This window comes from Pelophylax lessonae (genome assembly GCF_965119305.1).
Source record: "Pelophylax lessonae genome assembly, chromosome: 10".
NCBI lineage: Eukaryota > Metazoa > Chordata > Amphibia > Anura > Ranidae > Pelophylax > Pelophylax lessonae.
Window position 1 is genome coordinate 71,692,869 of NC_138777.1, and position 20,364 is coordinate 71,713,232.

Below are 20,364 nucleotides of genomic sequence, written 5' to 3' on the forward strand. Positions count from 1 at the left end.
ATTTCTCAGCCTTTTATGGTGGTAGGGGGGGATTTTAATCTCATTATGTCACCTTATCGGAACAGACAGTCCGTGAGCCGAAACACCCCCTCCCGCAGACAATTAAGTCAGGCTAAATCATTTCGCAAATGCATTCGTTCGTATAGGCTTTTTGATTCTTGGCGAATTAAGCACCCTACACATAGACAGTACTCCTTTTATTCGGCTGCCCATAAGATGCATTCAAGACTAGACCATTTTTTTATCTCGGCTCCACTTATTTTGTGCATGGTTCAGATTCTCCCTATCTCCTGGTCTGACCATGCTCCCATTACTTTTGATGTCTCCATGGCGGGGATGCCTCCTAAGGCCTGCCATTGGAGTCTGAACGACCGTCTCCTACAGATTCCGGCAGTTCGGGATCGGTTGGAGGAGGGTTTGCGGGAATATTTTACGCTTAATAAAGGTTCTGTGTCTGAGGTGTCCACGATGTGGGAGGCCCACAAAGCTTTCTTCAGGGGTTCCTGCATTGCGTAGGGCTCTTGGTTGAAGAAAGATGCTGAGAGCATGCGCAGCTCGCTTCTGGCCGACCTCCGGGCGGCTGAGACGCACCTACAGGCCTCCCCGTCGGTGACAGGGCTTCGGAAAGTGGTCCGTCTCCGAGACCGCATCAAGGCCCTGGATATGTCCAAGATGGTTAAGTCCTTGATGTGGGCCCGGCAGAGATTCTATGAATACTCCAATAAACCTCACAGGATGTTGGTTAACAGGCTGAAACCCAGGCACTTCCAATCTGTTCCGGATCTCTTGATGCAGCCGGACGGCAGCCCCACCCTTTGCCCCTATACTATGGCCAATGTTTTTGGTAAATTCTATAGCACTCTGTATAATTGTCTGACTCCTGAGAATCGCTTTCAATTCTCTACTGATAAGTTTGAGAGCTTTTTTCGGGACTTGGACATCCCCAGTCTCTCCAAAGCCAATCTAGACAAATTGAATGCTGAGATCTCGATGGACGAGTTGACAGCCACGATCAAAGATTTACCCTCCCTGAAGGCCCCGGGTCCTGATGGGCTTCCGTATATATTCTACAAAACCTTTTTACCGACCCTGGCCCCTCGTCTCCTGGACCTCTATGCTTCCTTACTGGAGGGTAGGACACCCCATTCTCACTTTCTACACTCATATATCTCTGTCATCCCCAAACCGGGTAAGGATGCTTCACTCCCTGATAATTACAGACCAATCGCTCTTCTTAACTCTGATTATAAAATTTTTACTAAGATACTGGCTAATAGACTGGCTGGTCTTCTGCCAAAATTGATAGATAGAGATCAGGTTGGGTTTGTTCTTTCTAGGCATGCAGGAGATAACACTAGACGAGCAGTAGATCTCGTCGCTCTCCTTAAGAGGTTCCCCCGCCCTGCAATCGTTCTCAGTCTAGATGCCCAGAAAGCTTTTGATAGGCTAAGATGGCCCTACCTATTTTCCATGCTACAGAGGTTTGGGTTTGGGGGTCCTTTTTACAAGGCTCTGGAAGCTCTTTATTCCCCAGCCACAGCACAGGTCCGCATGTCGTCTGCCTTTATGTCACCTACGTTCCCCATATCCAATGGCACTCAGCAGGGCTGCCCCCTTTCCCCTTTACTATTTATATTATGCCTAGAGCCGTTGGCGGAAGCAATACGCTCCCACCCTGATATTGCTGGGGTTACTATGCGACATAGGGAATATAAGCTCTCCTTATTCGCAGACGACGTGTTGTTGACTCTAACGAATGTCTTAGTCTCCTTTCCATCTTTACATGCCTTACTAGACTCTTTTAGTGCAATTTCAGGCTATAAGAGAAACTATTGTCCCAATTGCAGCACGTATAGCCCTATAGATGGTGTTTGCAGTCGCTCAAATATTTGGGGGTTAACTTGACTCCCTCCCACTCCCAGCTGTACTCCGCTAATTTTGTCCCCCTATTCCGTGAGATATCTATCTCCCTCCAACAATGGACCGCTCTGCCTCTGTCCCTGTTGGGGCGTATAAATGTTTTGAAAATGTCTATTTTGCCAAAACTGCTTTATTTGTTCGATACCCTCCCGGTGGCAATTCCTATGCCTCAACTTAAAACGTTACAACAGTCTTTCTTAAGGTTTATTTGGAATAATAAGGCACACAGGGTGGCTTCCTCAGTGGTCCTCAGTGGTGTTCGCCCCTCGGAGACGGGGGGTATGGGTGCCCCGGATATTGTGAAGTACTACTATGCCTCCCACCTTAGGGTGGTGGCCTCCTGGTCTTCCTGGCTTGCCCCCAACCGGTGGTCGGAGATTGAGAGAGGGGCGATTTATCCGGTGCATACGTGCTCGTTGCTTTGGTCACCTGTCTTGCATACAGACGGTGTTCTGAGGGGCATGTGTCTGGACTCAATGCTGGTCACCATGGGAATTTGGCGCAAATGTGTGAGCCAATACTCTCTCTCTTCGCCATGCAGCCCCCCCCCCCCCCTCACCACGGTCCTATTTAATCCTTTGCTCCCCGACGGGCTTCGGGTGAGCAGTTTATGGGCTTGGACTCAGCCTCCGCTTTTCCAGCTATCCAGTGTCCATCCGGTGTCCCGCTCCTTCTTTTTTTTTTTACAAATAAATTTTCCTTTTATTATTGAACAAAAAACACATAGTTACAACTACAATACATTACTCTGCACAAATAATATCCATACATACAAACACAGAAAAGAAAAAAGAAAAAAAAAAGGAAAATTGAGAGAAGAGGGGAGGGGAATATCAACAAAGCAAGGACAATAAAAAAAAAAAGGGGGGGCAAAGGAGATTTAGATCCTATCCTGATTCTATTGTAAAGCAGGTGACATTGGCACACCTACAGCATCAATCCAGGCTGACCACAATTTATCAAAATTTTTTGGGCAATTCCTACTTCCGTATGTAAAACGGTAGAATGGAAGTGTCTTAGTGATGGCGGCTATCCAGGTTGACCGGGTGGGAGACTCAGGTAACTTCCATCGCAAAAGGATTTCTCTCCTGGCATAAAACAGGGCATACCTGATGCTCATTTTAGCATATTTATCCCTGACCACTTCTGTAAGATTGCTCAATAAAGTTACCTTTGGGTCCAAAAGAATGCTTTCCAAAAGGATGCCAGCTCAGGACACGACCAAACAATGTGTAAAAAGGTACCAATCTCATGCCCACATCTAGTACAAGAGGGATCATTCATAGGGTATATCCTAGCAAGGCGTTGAGGAGTGTAATATGCTCTGTAAAAATTTTAGTTGTATAAATCTATCCCTGGCCGCTATCATTGAGGGAATATAAGTATTAACCGAGTCCTCCCAGTCTTCAACAGTCAAGTCTGGAATGTCCTCTTTCCATTTATTGTAAATTTTCTCAAGAGACTGACTATAGTCCGTTGAAAGAGTAAAATATATAGCAGAGAGAGTTTTTCCTATAACCTTTAAAGTTAACATTTTCTCCAAAGGGTCCGATTCCAAGACAACCAGGCCCTGAAACTGGGCCCGCATAGCATGGCTAAGCTGCCGGTAACGAAATTCCATAGTGCTAGGGAGTGAATGCATGAGCTGGAAATCCTCAAACCCTGGGAGTCTTCCATCTTTGATAATATGTTTCATGGTCACAATCCCTTTGGTGGCCCACACCTGGGGGTCAGGAAGTTGTTGCAAGTGTGATAAATTCGGGTTACCCCACAACGGAGTGTGGGGGGATATATGTAGAGGTTTCTTATATATCACCTGTGCCCGAGTCCATATCCGCAGCACCGTCTTCATCAGACTGGTAATCTGGGGGTGTGCCCGTTCGCCCCAAAAATTGAGATTACTAAGAGCTGCATAAGATCCCAATAGTGCTGCTTCTAGTGTGACTGCTGAATTAAACTTGGGCTGGGAGAACCACCAGCGGACCGTCACCAGTACTGCCGCCCAGAAATACAACTTAAAATTAGGAAACGCTAAACCCCCTCTTGAGAGTAGGAGGTACAGTGTACGCCTTGCAACACGCGGGGTGCGCCCAGCCCACACAAAAGTTGTTACCATACTGTCTAATCTGGAGAAAAAAGTTTTAGACATATCACTAGGGGAATTACGAAAAAAATACAAAAACTTCGGAAGGTAACTCATTTTTAGTAAATTAATTCTACCTACCAGGGATAAAGGAAGCATGCGCCACGACGCACACCTCTTATTTAATTTTAAGATTAGGGGTTCAATGTTGTCTTGCTGATAACGATCCAACGTTGGACCCACTTTGATGCCCAAATACACCATATCCTGCACTCATTTCAATGGTGTCTGGGTATCAATTAAAGGGACCAATGGATGTAGTGGAAAAAGAACAGACTTAGATCAATTAATACGTATACCTGAGAAGTGACCAAAGATGTTAAATAATTGTAGGGCCCTTTGTAAGGAGGTAGAGGCATCAGCCAAGTAAATCAAAGTGTCGTCTGCATATAGGGACAGTTTTTCCTCAATGACACCTACTTTAATGCCTCGGACCCGTGGGTCCGCCCGCAACATAATCGCGAGCGGCTCCAGGGCCAAGGCGAACAAGGCCGGAGATAACGGGCATCCCTGTCGGGTACCCCTCAATAAGGGGTATTTATCCGACAGGGATGAATTAGTACGCACCCTGGCTGTGGGGTTACCATAAAGAAGCTTAATCCATGACACAAACCTAGGACCAAACCCGAAGTTAGCTAGGATCTTCCAAACAAATGGCCACACAGAGTCGAATGCTTTCTCGGCGTCGAGGGAGGCCACCACACCTGCCCCCTCCCCCGACGCCAAGGCCATATGTGTAAATAGTCTCCGAATATTAATATCCGTGCCCCGCTCAGGTATAAAACCAGTTTGGTCCGGATGAATCAGGTCTACAATAACATTATTAAGTCAAGTGGCCAAGATTTTTGAAAGGATCTTCCCATCTACATTTAATAAAGAGATAGGCCTGTATGATGAACATAGCGATGGGTCTTTACCTGGTTTAGGAATCACCACAATGACCGCTTCACTCATAGTTTTAGGGAGTTCACCATCCTTCAAAGATCCGGAAAGAGTGGCTAGTAAATGCGGTCCCAAAAGGTCCAAATGGGCCTTATAGAATTCGACAGGAATTCCATCTGGGCCTGGTGTTTTACCAGATTGTAAAGACGCCACCACTTCCTGGATCTCCGAGAGGTTAATAGGGGCATCTAACTTGGACTGATATTTATCTGTTAAGACTGGAAAATCAGCTACATGCAAATATTGTTCCAGTTCGTCTTCTGAATAATCAACCCTAGTATTATATAAGGCCTGGTAATAGTCAGTAAAATTGTGGTTAATGGTTTCTGGATTAAAATGAAGATTACCTGATTGATCTTGAATGTGTGCTATGCTGTACCCAGTCGTCTGTTCCCTAGAGATCTGCGCAAGCAGTTTACCATTATACTCTCCTTGTACGAAAATACGTTGTGATTGAAAAAGTAGTTTCTTCTGGGTAAGAGCTGTACGTATTCCCATTACTTCTCCGGTCAGAGATTGAAATCTTGTGTAATAAATAGGATCTCTAGTCTGAATGTACAAATTTTCCATATCTCTAGCTTCTTTTTCTTTTTGCAATAAATTAGTGCGCCTATATCGTTGGATCTTACCAATGGCTGTCTGATAATATCCCCGGGTACAAGCTTTAAAGGCGTCCTAGACTATAGCCACTGGTGCCGTACCAGGGTTTATCTCCCAAAAGGCCGCTATTTGAGGTCCTACAAGAGGGTCTATATCTGGATCAGAAGTCCAATATCTGGATAGTCGCCATAATCTATCGGTGGGGTTCCCAGATAGCTCCATATTCAAAAGAAGTGGGGCATGATCTGAGATCCCTCGAGGAAGAACCCGAATCTCCCGCACCCGAGATAGAAGAGAGCTACCTGCAAACATTAAATCAATTTGAGAAAAGGATTTATAAGAAGTGGAATGGCAGGTACAGTATATTCCCTAGAGTGGGGATGGTGCCAATGCCAAAGATCTGTTAACCAGTAGGTCTCAGCCCATTCAGCTAGATCTGATCTAGAAGAAGAATCTCCAGTCATTCTATCCATACTCGGATCTGGAACCATATTAAAGTCGCCCACAATAAGTATATTCTCGTTCTCAAATTTTGCACTTTCTTTAAAGATTCTATGCAGTAGCCTAATCGAAGCCGGCGGGGGTATATATAACCCCACCAGCAATAAAGTAAAAGATGACACCTGCAAATTAGGCAAAACATATCTTCCTTCTGGATTTAGGGAAAGATCCAAAAGTCTAAATGGAAGAGACTTATGGATAAGAACACTGACTCCCCATGCATACGTAGAAAATGTAGAATGATAATGATGCCCAACCCATGGTTTCTTGAGAGCCAGTGTTCTGGTTCCCACCAAATGGGTCTCCTGAAGGACACATACAGTATATGGGGATTAAAGGATTTTAAATATTGGAACACTAAGGAGCGTTTCTGCAGAGAATTCAAACCCCTAGTGTTCCAAGAGACCACCCTTAAAGAGTCCATATCCACTCATAAAAAGATGATATATTAAGGAAAAAAGATAAGTAGCCTATATTGCCATATTTCACAGGACCAGAATGGAGGATCCCGCTCCTTCTTTACCTTTGAGAAACTTAGAGAGAAATTTGCTTTGCCAAAAGGCTCTTTTTATTTTTATCTTCAAATCCGCAATTATTTCAGGACATTGTCACCATCACTCACCCTGGAGAGGCCCACGGCCTTTGAATTGTTGTGTGGTCGGGGTCCTCATCAGGGTCATTTGGTGTCTTCAATTTATAATATCCTACATGATGCTGCTCCATTAACTGAGGACTAACACTTTTATATGCGCAAGTGGTCCGGGATACTGGATCGACCTATCACATTGCCTATCTGAAATAGAATATGGACGTCCAATTTCAAATCATCTCGTTGCGTGGTGCAGAGAGAGACCGCTCTCAAGATTCTCCTGTTTTGGTATAGGACCCTGGTCCGCCTTCACAGGATGAGTCCCTCCTGTTCTGCCTTATGTTGGCGTTGTGGGAAGGAGAGGGGCTCCCTTTATCATATTTTTTGGACATGTTCCCTTATACAACCTTTTTGGTCCATGGTGATGGCTACGCTTCAAGCGGCAGTGGGTTTGGATTTGCCGCTTTATCCTTTGCATTGCCTGCTGGGTCTACCGTTCCCTAGGCTCTCTAAGACGGCAACCAAACTGAAATCTTTCCTCCTCTTGGCAGCTAAGAGGGCTATCCCATTGTGTTGGTTACAACAATCCCCCCCTGACAAACCCCTTTTTCTAAAGCTGGTTTTGGAGATTCGGGAGATGGAGTCCTTGATGGCAAGGGTACACAATGAACTTATTAAGTTCAATGCTGTCTGGGATGACTGGGACTCATATGTTTTGAACTCTACCTGATCTCATTGTTCTTCTCGGAGGTATGATTTATGCAATTGTTGCTTTGCTTCTTACCCACAGTTAATGCAGTTCTGTGTTGTTTAACTCAATATTCCTTTAGATGAACTGTTCTTTTCTTTGTCTCTTTGCTCTTTATGGGGACACCACTCCCTTTTTTGTCTGTTTAATGTCATTACATTGTTCCTGTAATGTGATTATTTTTTGTGCAAATAAAAATCTAATTAAAAAAAAAAAAAAGCATATGTAAAGTGAAATTCTTGCCTCTGCTCACTGATTTTCTTACACTGAGCATAAAAAGCTGACTTGCTATATGCATGCTGACAGCGGCGTAACTAGAACTTTCAGGGCCCCAGTGCAAGAACCCATGGGGCCCTCCTGACCCCCAGCCTGAGCCCATCCCACTGATCCCTGAGGCCATTTGCTCCCATTTCAAGTTTCTTTATTACAATCCAACAGCAGGACATTTTCACATGTTCTGTAGCGGATCTCCTTCCTGCTGTTTTGGTCCCCCCCATGGTAGCAAAGAACACCAGAGCCTGGTCGCATATGCGACCTTTGCAACCCAGGTAGTGTCAGTCAGTAGGGCAATGGATCGCGTCGTTAAGGCCACGGACAGTGTCCGCAGGCAGTGGACAGTGTCAGTAGGGCAGAGGATGGTGTCAGTAGGGCAGAGGATGATGTCAGTAGGGCAGTGGAAGGTGTCAGTAGGGCAGTGGAAGGTGTCAGTAGGGCAGTGGACGGTGTCAGTAGGGCAGTGGACGGTGTCAGTAGGGCAGTGGACGGAGTCAGTAGGGCAGTGGACGGTGTCAGTAGGGCAGTGGACGGTGTCAGTAGGGCAGTGGACGGTGTCAGTAGGGCAGAGGATGGTGTCAGTAGGGCAGAGGACGGTGTCAGTAGGGCAGTGGGCGGTATCAGTAGAGCAGTGGAGGGTGTCAGTAGGGCAGTGAATGGTGTCAGTAGAGCAGGCGACAGAGTTAGTAGAGCAGTGGATGGTATCAGTAGAACAGTGGACGGACGGTATCAGTAGAGCAGTGGATGGTGTCAGCAGAGCAGAGGACGGTGTCAGCAGAGCAGAGGACAGTGTCACCAGAGCAGTGGATGGTGTCAGTAGAGCAGTGGACTGTGCCAGCAGAGCAGTGGATGGTGTCAGTTAGGCAGGGGACGGAGTTAGTAGAGCAGACGACAGAGTCAGTAGAGCAGTGAATGGTATCAGTAGAGCAATGTACGGACGGTGTCAGTAGGGCAGAGGATGGTGTCAGTAGAGCAGTGGAGGGTGTCAGTTGAGAAGTGGACAGTGTCAGTTAAGCAGTGAACAGTGTCAGTTGAGCAGTGAACAGTGTCAGTTGAGCAGTGGACTGTGTTAGTTGAGCAGTGGACGGTGTCAGTAGAACAGTGGACGGTTTCAGTAGAGAAGTGGACATTGTCAGTAGGGCAGTGGACGGTGTCAGTAAGGCAGTGGACAGTGTCAGTAGAACAGTGGACGGTGTCAATAGAGCAGTGGACAGTGTCAATAGAGCAGTGGATAGTGTCAGTAGAGCAGTGGATAGTGTCAGTAGAGCAGCGGACAGTGTTTGTAGGGCAGTGGACGGTGTCAGTAGGGCAGTGGATGGTGTCAGTAGGGCAGTGGACGATGTTAGTAGAGCAGTAGACGGTGTTAGTAGAGCAGTGGACGGTGTCAGTATGGCAGTGGACGGTGTCAGAAGGGCAGTGGATGGTGTCAGTAGGGCAGAGGATGGTGTCAGTAGGGCAGAGGACAGTGTCAGTAGGGCAGTGGGCGGTGTCAGTAGAGCAGTGGAGGGTGTCAGTAGGGCAGTGGACGGTGTCATTAGGGCAGTGGATGGTGTCAGTAGGGCAGTGGAAGGTGCCAGTAGAGCAGTGGATGGGGTCAGTAGTCTTTTATTTTTGTTAATTTTTTTACCAATTTATTTTATTATTTTGTTTTACAATTTTATTTTTTATTTTTTTTATTACTTTATACAACTTTTTTTAGGAGCCCAGTTGGGAGGCTTTGGTGATATACCAGGGTTCTAAACAGACCTCTATTTTTTCACCTTGGAGCGAAAGAAAGAAAGAAATAAGATTGAGGACACAGCCAGGGCTGGTGCAAGGATTCTTGACACCCTAGGCGAAACCCCATTTTGCCGCCCCCATTGGCTCTGCCCCTGACTCCACCCCCTTTTTCTTGCCCATGTACACGGGTGCAGGGGTGAAGATTTTTTGTGGCGCCTCTCTACCTATTTCTTCAGCCGTGGTCCCCAGGCCTTCATCTGCTCTTCTGGGCCAAGACTGAAGACAAATAATGGCAACATCGGCTCGCTTCCTCACGCCAGCTGTGGTCTGCAGGTATACAGACAAGCTAGGGAGGTATACGGACAGACTAGGGAAGTATACGGACAGGCTAGGGAAGTATACGGACAGGCTGGGGTGGTATGCGGACAGGCTGGGGATGTATATGGACAGGCTGGGGTGGTATACCGACAGGCTGGGGTGGTAAATGGACAGGCTGGGGTGATAAACGGACAGGCAGGGGATGTATACCGACAGGCTGGGGTGGTATGTGGACAGGCTGGGAATGTATACGGACAGGCTGGTGTGGTATGCGGACAGGCTGGGGTGGTATACGGACAGGCTGGGGTGGTATACGGACAGGCTGGGGTGGTATACGGACAGGCTGGGATGGTATACGGACAGGCTGGGATGGTATACGGACAGGCTGGGGTGGTATGCGGACATGCTGGGGTGGTATGCGGACAGGCTGGGGTGGTATGCGGACAGGCTGGGGTGGTATACGGACAGGCTGGGGTGGTATACGGACAGGCTGGGAATGTATACGGACAGGCTGGGGTGGTATGCTGGCAGGCTGGGGTGGTATGCGGACTGGCTGGGGATGTATACGGACAGGCTGGGGTGGTATACGGACAGACTGGGGTGGTATACGGACAGGCTGGGGTGGTAAACGGACTGGCTGGGGATGTATACGGACAGGCTGGGGTGGTATACGGACAGACTGGGGTGGTATACGGACAGGCTGGGGTGGTAAACGGACAGGCTGGGGATGTATACGGACAGGCTGGGGTGGTATGCGGACAGGCTGGGGATGTATACGGACAGCCTGGGGTAGTATACGGACAGGCTGGGGATGTATACAGACAGGCTGGGGATGAATACGGACAGGCTGGGGATGTATACGGACAGGCTGGGGATGTATACGGACAGGCTGGGGATGTATACGGACAGGCTGGGGTGGTATGCGGACAGGCAGGGGTGGTTTGCAGACTGGCTGGGGATGTATACGGACCGGCTGGGGTGGTATACGGACAGGCTGGGGTGGTATACGGACAGGCTAGGGATGTATACGGACAGGCTGGGGTAGTATACGGACAGGCTGGGGATGTATACGGACAGGCTGGGGATGAATACGGACAGGCTGGGGATGTATACGGACAGGCTGGGGATGTATACGGACAGGCTGGGGATGTATACGGACAGGCTGGGGTAGTATATGGAAGGCTTCCCCTATGTTGTTCCATAATCAGAGTGTATTCCTGTCACAACAAACAGTCAGGTGACTGATTCTGCCAATCAGGTCCCCTCTGCCCTATGACCCCCAGTACAGAGCCCAGGAGGTATTTCTCCCCTCTGCCCCTCATCACCTCCCCTCCAGGCTAATCTCCCCAGACGGGTCCCACTCACGTTCCATGAAGGAGGCTGCATCCCGGCCGCTTCCTTATGGACCATACACACTATAAGATTTTCTGAAGACTTTTTCCTTTAGATTTACCAAAACCATATAATATGAGGTCAAACCTAAACACTTTCCATTTGTATGCAATCTGGCAGGCCCTTGCACTACATAGAAAAGGTAAATCTGAAGGAAAAAGTCTTCAGAAAATCTTATAGTGTGTATGGCCCTTTACTCTGTTCGGAGCTGACAGCACACAAGGTAGCAGCAGCCCGAAACTCGGATCGCCTCTGCCAGCTCTCCACCCCATCACACGCACAGCCCCGCCCCAACTGGTGAGCCACACCACCAACCTCCGCCTCTAATACCCAGCAACACACAGCTCTGGTAGCATTTTGAAGAGGCGGCTGTGGGGCCGGGAGACGGAGTGTCACAGGAAAGAGCACTGACAGCACACGCCCAGCAGCCCTTCTGCCCGGAGGGGTAGTGCGGGGGCGGCGCCCCCGACTGATGTGCGCTCTAGGCCGGCGCCTACCTTGCCTATAGGTAGCGCCGGCCCTGGACACAGCCCTCCTTACAGTTTAGCTGCTGCTAGACGGTGACACACTGCTTTTCTTATATTGCTGCTTTAAAGCATTTGTGAGTAGTGCAATATGTAGGTGGGGCTTTGTGTGGGTGTGGCTCGAGTGTGGATGGGGACACAGGGGGCCCCATAATCTCCTATTGCCCGGGGGCCCCATGAGTTGTCAGTCCGCCCCTGGTCCTTAATGCACAGTATCTTGGTCCAGGATTCCCCCATAGTGGCCGTGCATGAAGGACATTTCTTATTGGAGCTGTGCGGCGACTTAGTCTTATCGGTGACCTTGAAACACAAAAAAAGCCAGAGAGAGAGCAACCATCAATATCTGAGTTAGGGCTGCCCCTTTCCCACCAGTGCTACTACAGGAGGACCACCCGGAGTGCCTCCTCCGGGACCAACCACCTCCAGGGTCCTGGACGCACTCCCCCCTCCCTGTGGAGCTGGCAGGATATGGCAAATCCTTACCTTAGAATGGCTGGTGCTGCTGTCACCTGGAGCAGTTCTGGAAGTCTCTGCCTCTGACATCTCCCTCTGGGCACCTGACCACTGTCCCTACAGCACAGAGAGGCCGCACTAGACCAGCGTCTGGCCACTTTCTAATCTCCCGGCCGGAACTGGAAGCCATCCTATCCCCCGCCACAAATGACATTGCCCCTCATCCAGCCCAGAGAGAGAAACCTTGTCTCCCTTGTCTCCCCCCTCCAGGAAACACGGACTTCAGCATCTCTAGCTGCTTCAGCATCTCTAGCTGCTTATGTCCCTGCTCCTAGCGATGTTTCTCTGCCGGAGGAAACACCAAAACTGAAGGGCCAGTCTGGTTTAAAGCTAGTATTGGAAGCGGTGTTCCCTGAGAAGGGAGGAGCCAAGTTCTGTCCTTAAAAACGATGTTGGGAAAAATGGTGTGGGGTCCCCCCCAAATCCATACCAAACCCTTATTCGAGCATGCGGCTACGGAGGGGGGGGGGGGGGGGGAGACAATATTTTTGGATTTTTAATAAAGGAATTGTAAAAAACTGTGTGTGTGGGTTTTTTTTTTCCTATGTGACACTTTTTTTGGTGAATGAGAATGGGTACAATGTACCCAATACTCATTCACATGGGGGGGGGGGGGCAGGATCTGGTGTCCCCCTTGTTAAATGGGGCCTCCAGATTCTGATAAGCCCCCTGCCTGCAGATCTTTAAAAAGATAAAATAGATGGTTTTAATTTCAATATATCTTTATTGATGCATTTAAAGTGATACAACAACAAGAAAAAAACAAAAAGAAAAGTGATAAACGATGGATGAGATTACAAACAGGTATCGGTTACATCCATAGGTCTTAAGTTCAAGATACCTTTAACAAGTTCACCTGTTGTAGGTCACAATAAGCTAGGTAAGGCCATCAAGGTGATGGATAGATAGGAATAGAAGTGGAGAGGTAGGGCGGGAGGGAGGGGGGAGGAGAAAGGGCGGGGACCCAGTCAATAACGAATGCTCGTAATCATGTTTTGTTATATTGGTGTTGCAAGTTAATCTTATACAACAATTGTACAATATAGAAGGATCTTAAACATCCGTTATCAGATTTTGACTGTACATTTAGTATTATTTAGCCAGGAGTTCCATTTGTCTTTGAATAACTTGCCCTTAAGGTTCATGGCGGCTGGAAGTCTTTCCATCTCACATTGATGGTTAAGAGTGATGATAGTGTAGGGGAGGGTAGATTTGGATAGTTCCACAACCTAGTGATGGTAGGTTTTGCCGCTAGTAAAAGTTGTGTAATCACTACTCTCAATGTGAGTGGTATCTCATGGATAGTTACGTGTAGGATAGCTAGTTCAGGATTAGGGGTAATATGGTGGCCAGGGATTTCAGATAGAATAGAGAAAATGTTATTCCAAAATGACCTTAGCGATATACAGGACCACATTATATGGTGCAATGTACCTGGCTCTCCACAGTTCTTCCAGCATAGAGCTGTATGAGAGGGGTAAAACTTAGATAGTTTGAATGGGGTAAGGTACCAAGAATTCACTACTTTCTGGAAAAGTTCCCAGGAATTGACACACTTGGATGAGGCGTATGTAATGGAGAAGACTTTTTCCCAATGGACATCTGGGAAAGCCAAACCCAATATTCCTTCCCATTTGTTAATTGGGGTTGGCCTTGGAGAAGGAGTTATGGGCACTGTATATATTATAGAATACCGAAATTCCTCTAAAGGGGTTTGCTGTTTCTCGCTGATCGGATTTGTAGATAAGTAAAGTGTGTTGTTGGGGGAAGGTGGTAAAGCGAGGAGAGATATTCAAAGGAGTGTAGTGATGCGTCCTGGAATAGGTCTTTCACTAGAGTGATCCCTTTGTGTAACCATATCTTTATATCAATACAGGGTATGAAATGTTGGAGTACTGAGATAGGGGTAAGGATTTTACACATCAAACCTGTCTTTGTGGGATCAAGGGGAAGTTCTAACCAGATCTTAAATGTGGCTTGTACTGTTGAGATAGTAGAGGTAGGAGGGGTGGCCCCTAGAAGATTTAAGGTCTCCCTGATGAATGCTATTGGCTTCCATACTCATCCATATTTTATATTGGGAGGAGTTCCACCAATGTTTAGTTGGTCTAAAACGCAGGCTTTGTAGTAAGCCATAATATTGGGGGTCCCCATTCCCCCATGTTTTCTGTGTTTCATCATAATGATAAGGGAGCATCTAGGAGGTTTCTGATTCCATATATACTGGGTAAAAGTTTTTGGATAGAGGCAAGAAATGTACGTGATAGGGGAATCATCAGTGTACTGAACAGGTAGAGGAGTTTAGGGAGGAGAAACATTTTCAAGGTTGCTATTCTCCCTTCCATGGAAATCTCTTGGTTTTTCAATTTGGATAGTTGTTGGAGTAGTGTGTCCAAGAAGGGTTTGTAATTGTATTTGTAAAGCTGGGATGTGTGTGGGGTTAGTTGAATTCCTAGAAATGGTAGGGAATGAGGGGACCAGCAGAATGGGTGGTTCTTCATTAAGGAAAATTGCACGGATGAAGGGACATTGATACCTAAGATTTGCAATTTTGTGGCGTTTAGTTTATAGTCGGACACATCACTAAAGTCATTTAGTACTTTCTGTGTCTCGTGTAAAGATGTCAGTGCATTGGAGAGCATGAGCATGACATCCTCAGCAAAAAGACTTATTTTGTGTTCTATACCCGCTACAGAGAGACCTGCAATTTTAGGATTGGTTCTAATGCTTCCATAATGGTTCCATAATGAGCGTAAAAATAATTGGGGATCAGGTGCAGCCTTGTCTAGTGCCGTTGGTTATTTTTATTGATTTAGTGGTAATCCCTGAACTGAGTACACAGGCTGATGGGTTAGAGTAAAGGGATAGTATGGCCTGCCTGTAACCATCCTCCAATCCCAAATTCCTTAAGTACCGCCTTAATATCCCCAGTGGACCCTATCAAATGCCTTCTCTGCATTCAAGGATAGGAGCAGAGAAGGCGTTCCCAGGGATCCAGCCCGTGAGATCAAGTTAGTGAGACGCCTAGTGCCATCAGGGGCCTGTAGTCCTGGGACAAAACCCACTTGATCAGGGTGGATGAGTTGTGGCAGGATTTTTTGTCGACTCATCGCTAGTAATTATGCAAAGCTCTTTACATCTGTGTTGAGGAGAGATATGGGTCTGTAGTTTGCAAGGCTATTTGGGTCCTTATTAGGCTTGGGGATTGTTGCGATTATGGCCTTTAACATTTCAGAAGGAAAGGCCCCAGAAGGCTGAAGACAGATTGGCAATTATAAAATTAATTGGAGAAGCCATCATCTCCTGGAGATTTGTGGTTGGGCAGTTTATAGATGACCGAGCAAATATCATGCAGCTATTTTTTGTTTAATTTGTTTTGCTTTAACCCTTTTGGCCAGCCAGGCTCCTGCTTTGTTACCCAAGACATAGTAATTGGCTTTAAGAAATTTGAGATGATTCTCAAACTTATATAGCAGTAGGGACCTCAGTTCTTGTCTATTTTGGAGGATATCTCGAGTAAGCTGAGGAGTTGGGTTGTTTTTGTTTGTGTGTTCTTTTAAGGTAATGGATTTAAGCAAGTCTTCAATCTGCCTCTCCCTCTGTCTCTTAGTCATTTTAATTAGTACCCCCCTCATATACACTTTATACGTATTCCATAAGGTAAATCTGTTCCCCTCTGGAGTATCATTATACATGAAAACAAAAAACAATTTTATGCTCTTGCACGATTTTTTGGTACAATTGATTGTTCTCCAGGAGAGAAGTATTCAATCTCCAACATGGAGGGGGGGGGGGGGGGGATTTACAAAGTTTGTCATCAAATTCCAAGGTAACAGGGCATGGTCTGACCAAGCAATGGTACCAATTTTAGTGTGCAGAACATTTTGCAAGAATCTTTTGTCAGATAAGAAAAAAATCAATACGAGAGAAGGCTGAATGCGCAGAACAGAGGAAGGTGTAGTCCCTTCAGAACCATGGAAGAAGCACCAGATGTCATACAGCTCGTGTTTCAGAAGCAAGGAAACAATAGAGTGGATAGGTTTCCTAGAAGGATTAGAGGAATCCATATTAGGACTTAGGATCATGTTAAAGTCTCCACCAATAATCAAGGTGACCTATTTTTCCTCTAAGGTCTTGGTCAGCAGCGGAGCCAGGAATATTCGCTTTTTTTGTGTTTCGAGCGTAAAGATTGAGCAGTGTGAAGACCGTTTGGTTTAGTTCACAAATATGTATGATGTACTGTCCCTGGGTATCTTGAATGGTGCGTATGTGGCGGAATGTTACTGAGTCTCTTACTGCTATGAGAACCCTGTATGTTTTTTGGGGCCACTGGCCAGGTATATATGTGGAAAGTGTTGGAGGTTGAAACGCGGACACTTATGAGCGGCAAAGTGTGTTTCCTGCACGAAAATTATGTCTGCCTTCAGAGAACGTGCTTCCTTTAGAAGTGCCGCCCATTTATAGGGGTTGTTTAGACCCTTAGCGTTCATAGAAATAATCATCAGAGGCATATTAAATGGTGGGTATTAGCTAGAATGTCTTTGTGGGGAGTACCTTATAGAGAGTCAAATCAGAGCAAGGGTACCTATTTGTCGTTGTCGGATCAGATATCTGTGGATTGGGGTTGTGGTCCATCTTGATGTTTATGGGGAACACAGCTGTCAGGTCGGTTAAAGCCATCTTATGGTCCACTAGTTGAGAGGATGTCAAGGTCCACAGTTCAGATCCATTCCTGGTGGGTCTGTTTCCAAAATTGACTGGGGAATGGGAAGAGACTGTTACTTTTTTGAGAGACAGACATTTTGCTTCAGGAATGCTCAGATGTGAACTAGGGCCATTGAAATGGATGAATGGGATTTGACTTTAGTGTTTTAGAACTCCAAGCTGAAAATCACTCAGGTGTGAACCGGGCCTTAGACTCAAGCGAAACATAACCAGTCTGTTAATGTATTTCACCACACTGTCCACCCACAAATGTGGGCGACATTATCCCTAACAAAGGATAGCCATAACTTGGGGAGAGAGGGTGGGATAAACTCAGTTAATTGAAGATCTATCTGCTGACAGGCACCTCAGAAGTGAAAATATTCAAAAGGCACGATCCACAATTGGTTGTCAGGTTTTTCCCACCAAAAGTCCTGGACCAATCTGAGCTGAAAGATATTGACAGATCTGCCCAGTGACAGCAGATAACAAAAATCCCTGCCTATAGAAAGTTAATAAATAAAGGGCGACCTGAAACAGACAAAAGGGAGAGCCAGAAACTGCCAGAGACAAAATCCCTAGGACAAAAAAAGACTTAAAATGATTGTAAATGATCACCTTGTAAAACAGCCCATTCAGGTTAAAATTTTAATGAAAGGCAAAACATTTACAGACTGTATAGATATGAAAAAAAAAAAAAAAATATATATATATATATATATATATATATACCTTTTTCTTTTACATTTTTATAAGTGATCACATTCCCTTTTTTTCCTCTGTTCTCAGCTGCATAGGAGCTGGGGGGGGGGGGGGTGAGAAGCAACAGCACACTGAACTTTCCAGTGACTAGCTGTGCAGGGGAGGCACATCAGGACAAGTCAGTTAATTGGAGGGGAGCACAGCACAGCTAGAGAACTGACCACGGTGTGTGTTCTCCTGCTTAGTGTGGTCAGTTTCTAACTGTAAAACAGAAGGACGGGCAAGAACAGGATACTTTTTTCAAAGAAGTACATGGTACCAGGGGCGTTATTAGGTGGGAAAAAGACCAGGGGCTTCAGCCCGAACCTAAATTTGATGACGCCGCCCACATTTTAAAGTAAGTCCCGCCCAAGCTCAACCCAATGCCCCATCATAAAATGTTATAAAATGTGACCACATGCATGTTAATCTCTCAACTTTCTAATCTCCACTTTTACGTGTAACTCTTCCCATAAAAGCAATTGAGAGCACCAATTATGGCAATCAGGGTGCCCCATGTAGAAGCCTTTCTGGAGGCTCCTATGGAACTGCTTCAGCCATTTTCAAAATAGCAGAGGTCCCAGAACATCCACAACACACAAGAGAAATTCATTTCCCAGTAGCCTAGATGAAGCACCGATACCAAATCTTTCCAAATTAGCTGTAACCAGAAAATGGTGAGTCAGTTCCTCTATGACTTCCTGGGAAAGTTGAACATCAAGAGCTTGTTCAAGAAACCGTGCACAAAGCAAAATGTTAAGTGTTACATATCTGACATCACACTAGCAAAAGGTAAATTCTAATTGGTTGTCGCAGGGTTTAGGGTGCCTTTGTACAGTTTCAGTAAATTAGGTTGAAAGGCTGCAGACATCATACAGGAGACGGTCAGAGACTGCAGACGTGATGCAAGAGATGGTAAGAGACTGCGGACGTGATGCAAGAGATGGTCAGACACTGCGGACGCGAAGCAAGAGATGGTCAGAGACTGCGAACGTGATGCAAGAGATGGTCAGAGACTGCGGACGTGAGGCAAGAGATGGTCAGAGACTGCAGACATGATACAAGAGATGGTCAGAGACTGTGTATGTGATACAAGAGATGGTCAGAGACTGCAGACATAAAACAAGAGATGGTCAGAGACTGCAGAGATAATCCAAGAGATGGTCAGAGACTGCAGACATGATACGAGAGATGGTCAGAGACTGCGGACATGATACGAGAGATGGTCAGAGACTGCGGACATGATACGAGAGATGGTCAGAGACTGCAGACATGATACAAGAGATGGTCAGAGATTGCGAACATGATACAAGAGATGGTCAGAGACTGTAGTAGTTATGATAGAAGATAGAAAAGCACTAAGGGGGCCGGAGAGCACAGGGGAAGCAGAAGGGCAGGGCGACAGGAGAGCATTGGGGGGGAATGGAAAGAATTAAGGGGGGAGGGTTTGGAAAGCATTACAGGGGGGTTGGAAAGCGCGGGGTTGGAGACCAATGGGGTAGGGGGCAGGGAGCACGGGGGGGGGAGGGAAACCCAGGGGGACAGATAGAATAGGGGGGACTGGAGAGCAATGGGGGAAACTGTAGATCACTGAGGTGGGGGGGGGGGGGAGCCAGAGAGCACGGGGGGAGCTGAAAAGCACTGCAGGGAGTTGAAGAGCACATGGGGGGGCTAAGGAGCACTGGGGGGGGGGCGGGAGAGAGGGGGGCTGAAGAGCACTTGGTGGGGGTGTTGGAAAGTGGGGGGGGCTAGACAGCACTGGGGGGCCTGGCCAGCAAAAGAAGTTGTATAGGAGGGGGATGGTGCAGCTGCATATAGAGGATTTGATCTTTCCATATTCCTCCTGCAGCCGCTGAATGCCTGCAGAAGGGAGAGGAGGAGAATCAGGCACCCAGCAGCTGCAGGAGGAATATGGAAAGATCAAATCCTCTATATGCAGTTGCACCATCCCCCTCCTATACAGTCACATAGGGAGCCTTGCTCGGGCACTCACCTTCTTCCCTCTGCTGCCATCGCTGCCATCGCTGCTGCCGCCTCTGAACTGTAGCCAGAAGAAGAGGGAAATGGGTGGAGGCGGAGGCGGAGCCAAATTTACGCGCCGAGGAGGCATTTAAAATCCTCCTCAGATCTGCAATGGGAGCCTCTCCTGCTGGCTGCTGTTGTCACGTGACGAGTGACATCACTGGTTGCTAGACGCCAGACGATACTAGCAACCAGTGTGGCAGGCCAGGCGGGGGGGGGGGGAAGGAAGGAGAGGGGAAGCATATTAGACAGTGGACACTCGGGGCTAATAACAGTAAATTATCCACATAAGACCCGGGGCTTTTTGTGGGCACACTCGGGGCTATAGCCCCAGACAGCCCCCCCTGCCGACGCCACTACATGGTACACTGTAATCTAACTTCAGTTCAACTAAAAGAGGTGCCATGGGTTCACCATTCTATGGGGCCACTTTATGGTTCTTGTGACCCTAACAATACTGCTGTACGAACTTCAGATATTTCTGGCATAGAGTTCCTGCGTAAAAATGCTAGGATAGGCTATATAGTACATGCGTATATGCGCATATTCACATGTACACACGTAAAAATTCTTCTAGCTGCATTTTTGAAAAATGATGTACAGAAATGTGATGTACAGTACACACAAAATACAACCCAGCAATGGGCTGGGCTGGCTGGGCAAATCTACACTATATTGTCAAGAGGATTGGGACGCCGGCCTTTACACGCACATT

The 20,364-nt window shown here is 46.9% G+C and overlaps 1 protein-coding gene across 1 annotated transcript in view; it reads left to right on the forward strand.

Annotated features, from left to right (window-relative positions):
* Positions 1-546: 546 nt before the first annotated feature.
* The window catches only part of LOC309565942 (4-galactosyl-N-acetylglucosaminide 3-alpha-L-fucosyltransferase FUT6-like), a gene marked incomplete at both ends in the record, with an annotated part of 112,967 nt that continues 93,149 nt past the window's right edge, over positions 547-20,364 (forward strand). Inside the window, one exon of the mRNA XM_082270971.1 lies at positions 547-1,132. Coding sequence (XP_082127097.1) covers positions 547-1,132 — 586 coding nt within the window. The remainder of the gene's footprint in view (positions 1,133-20,364) is intronic.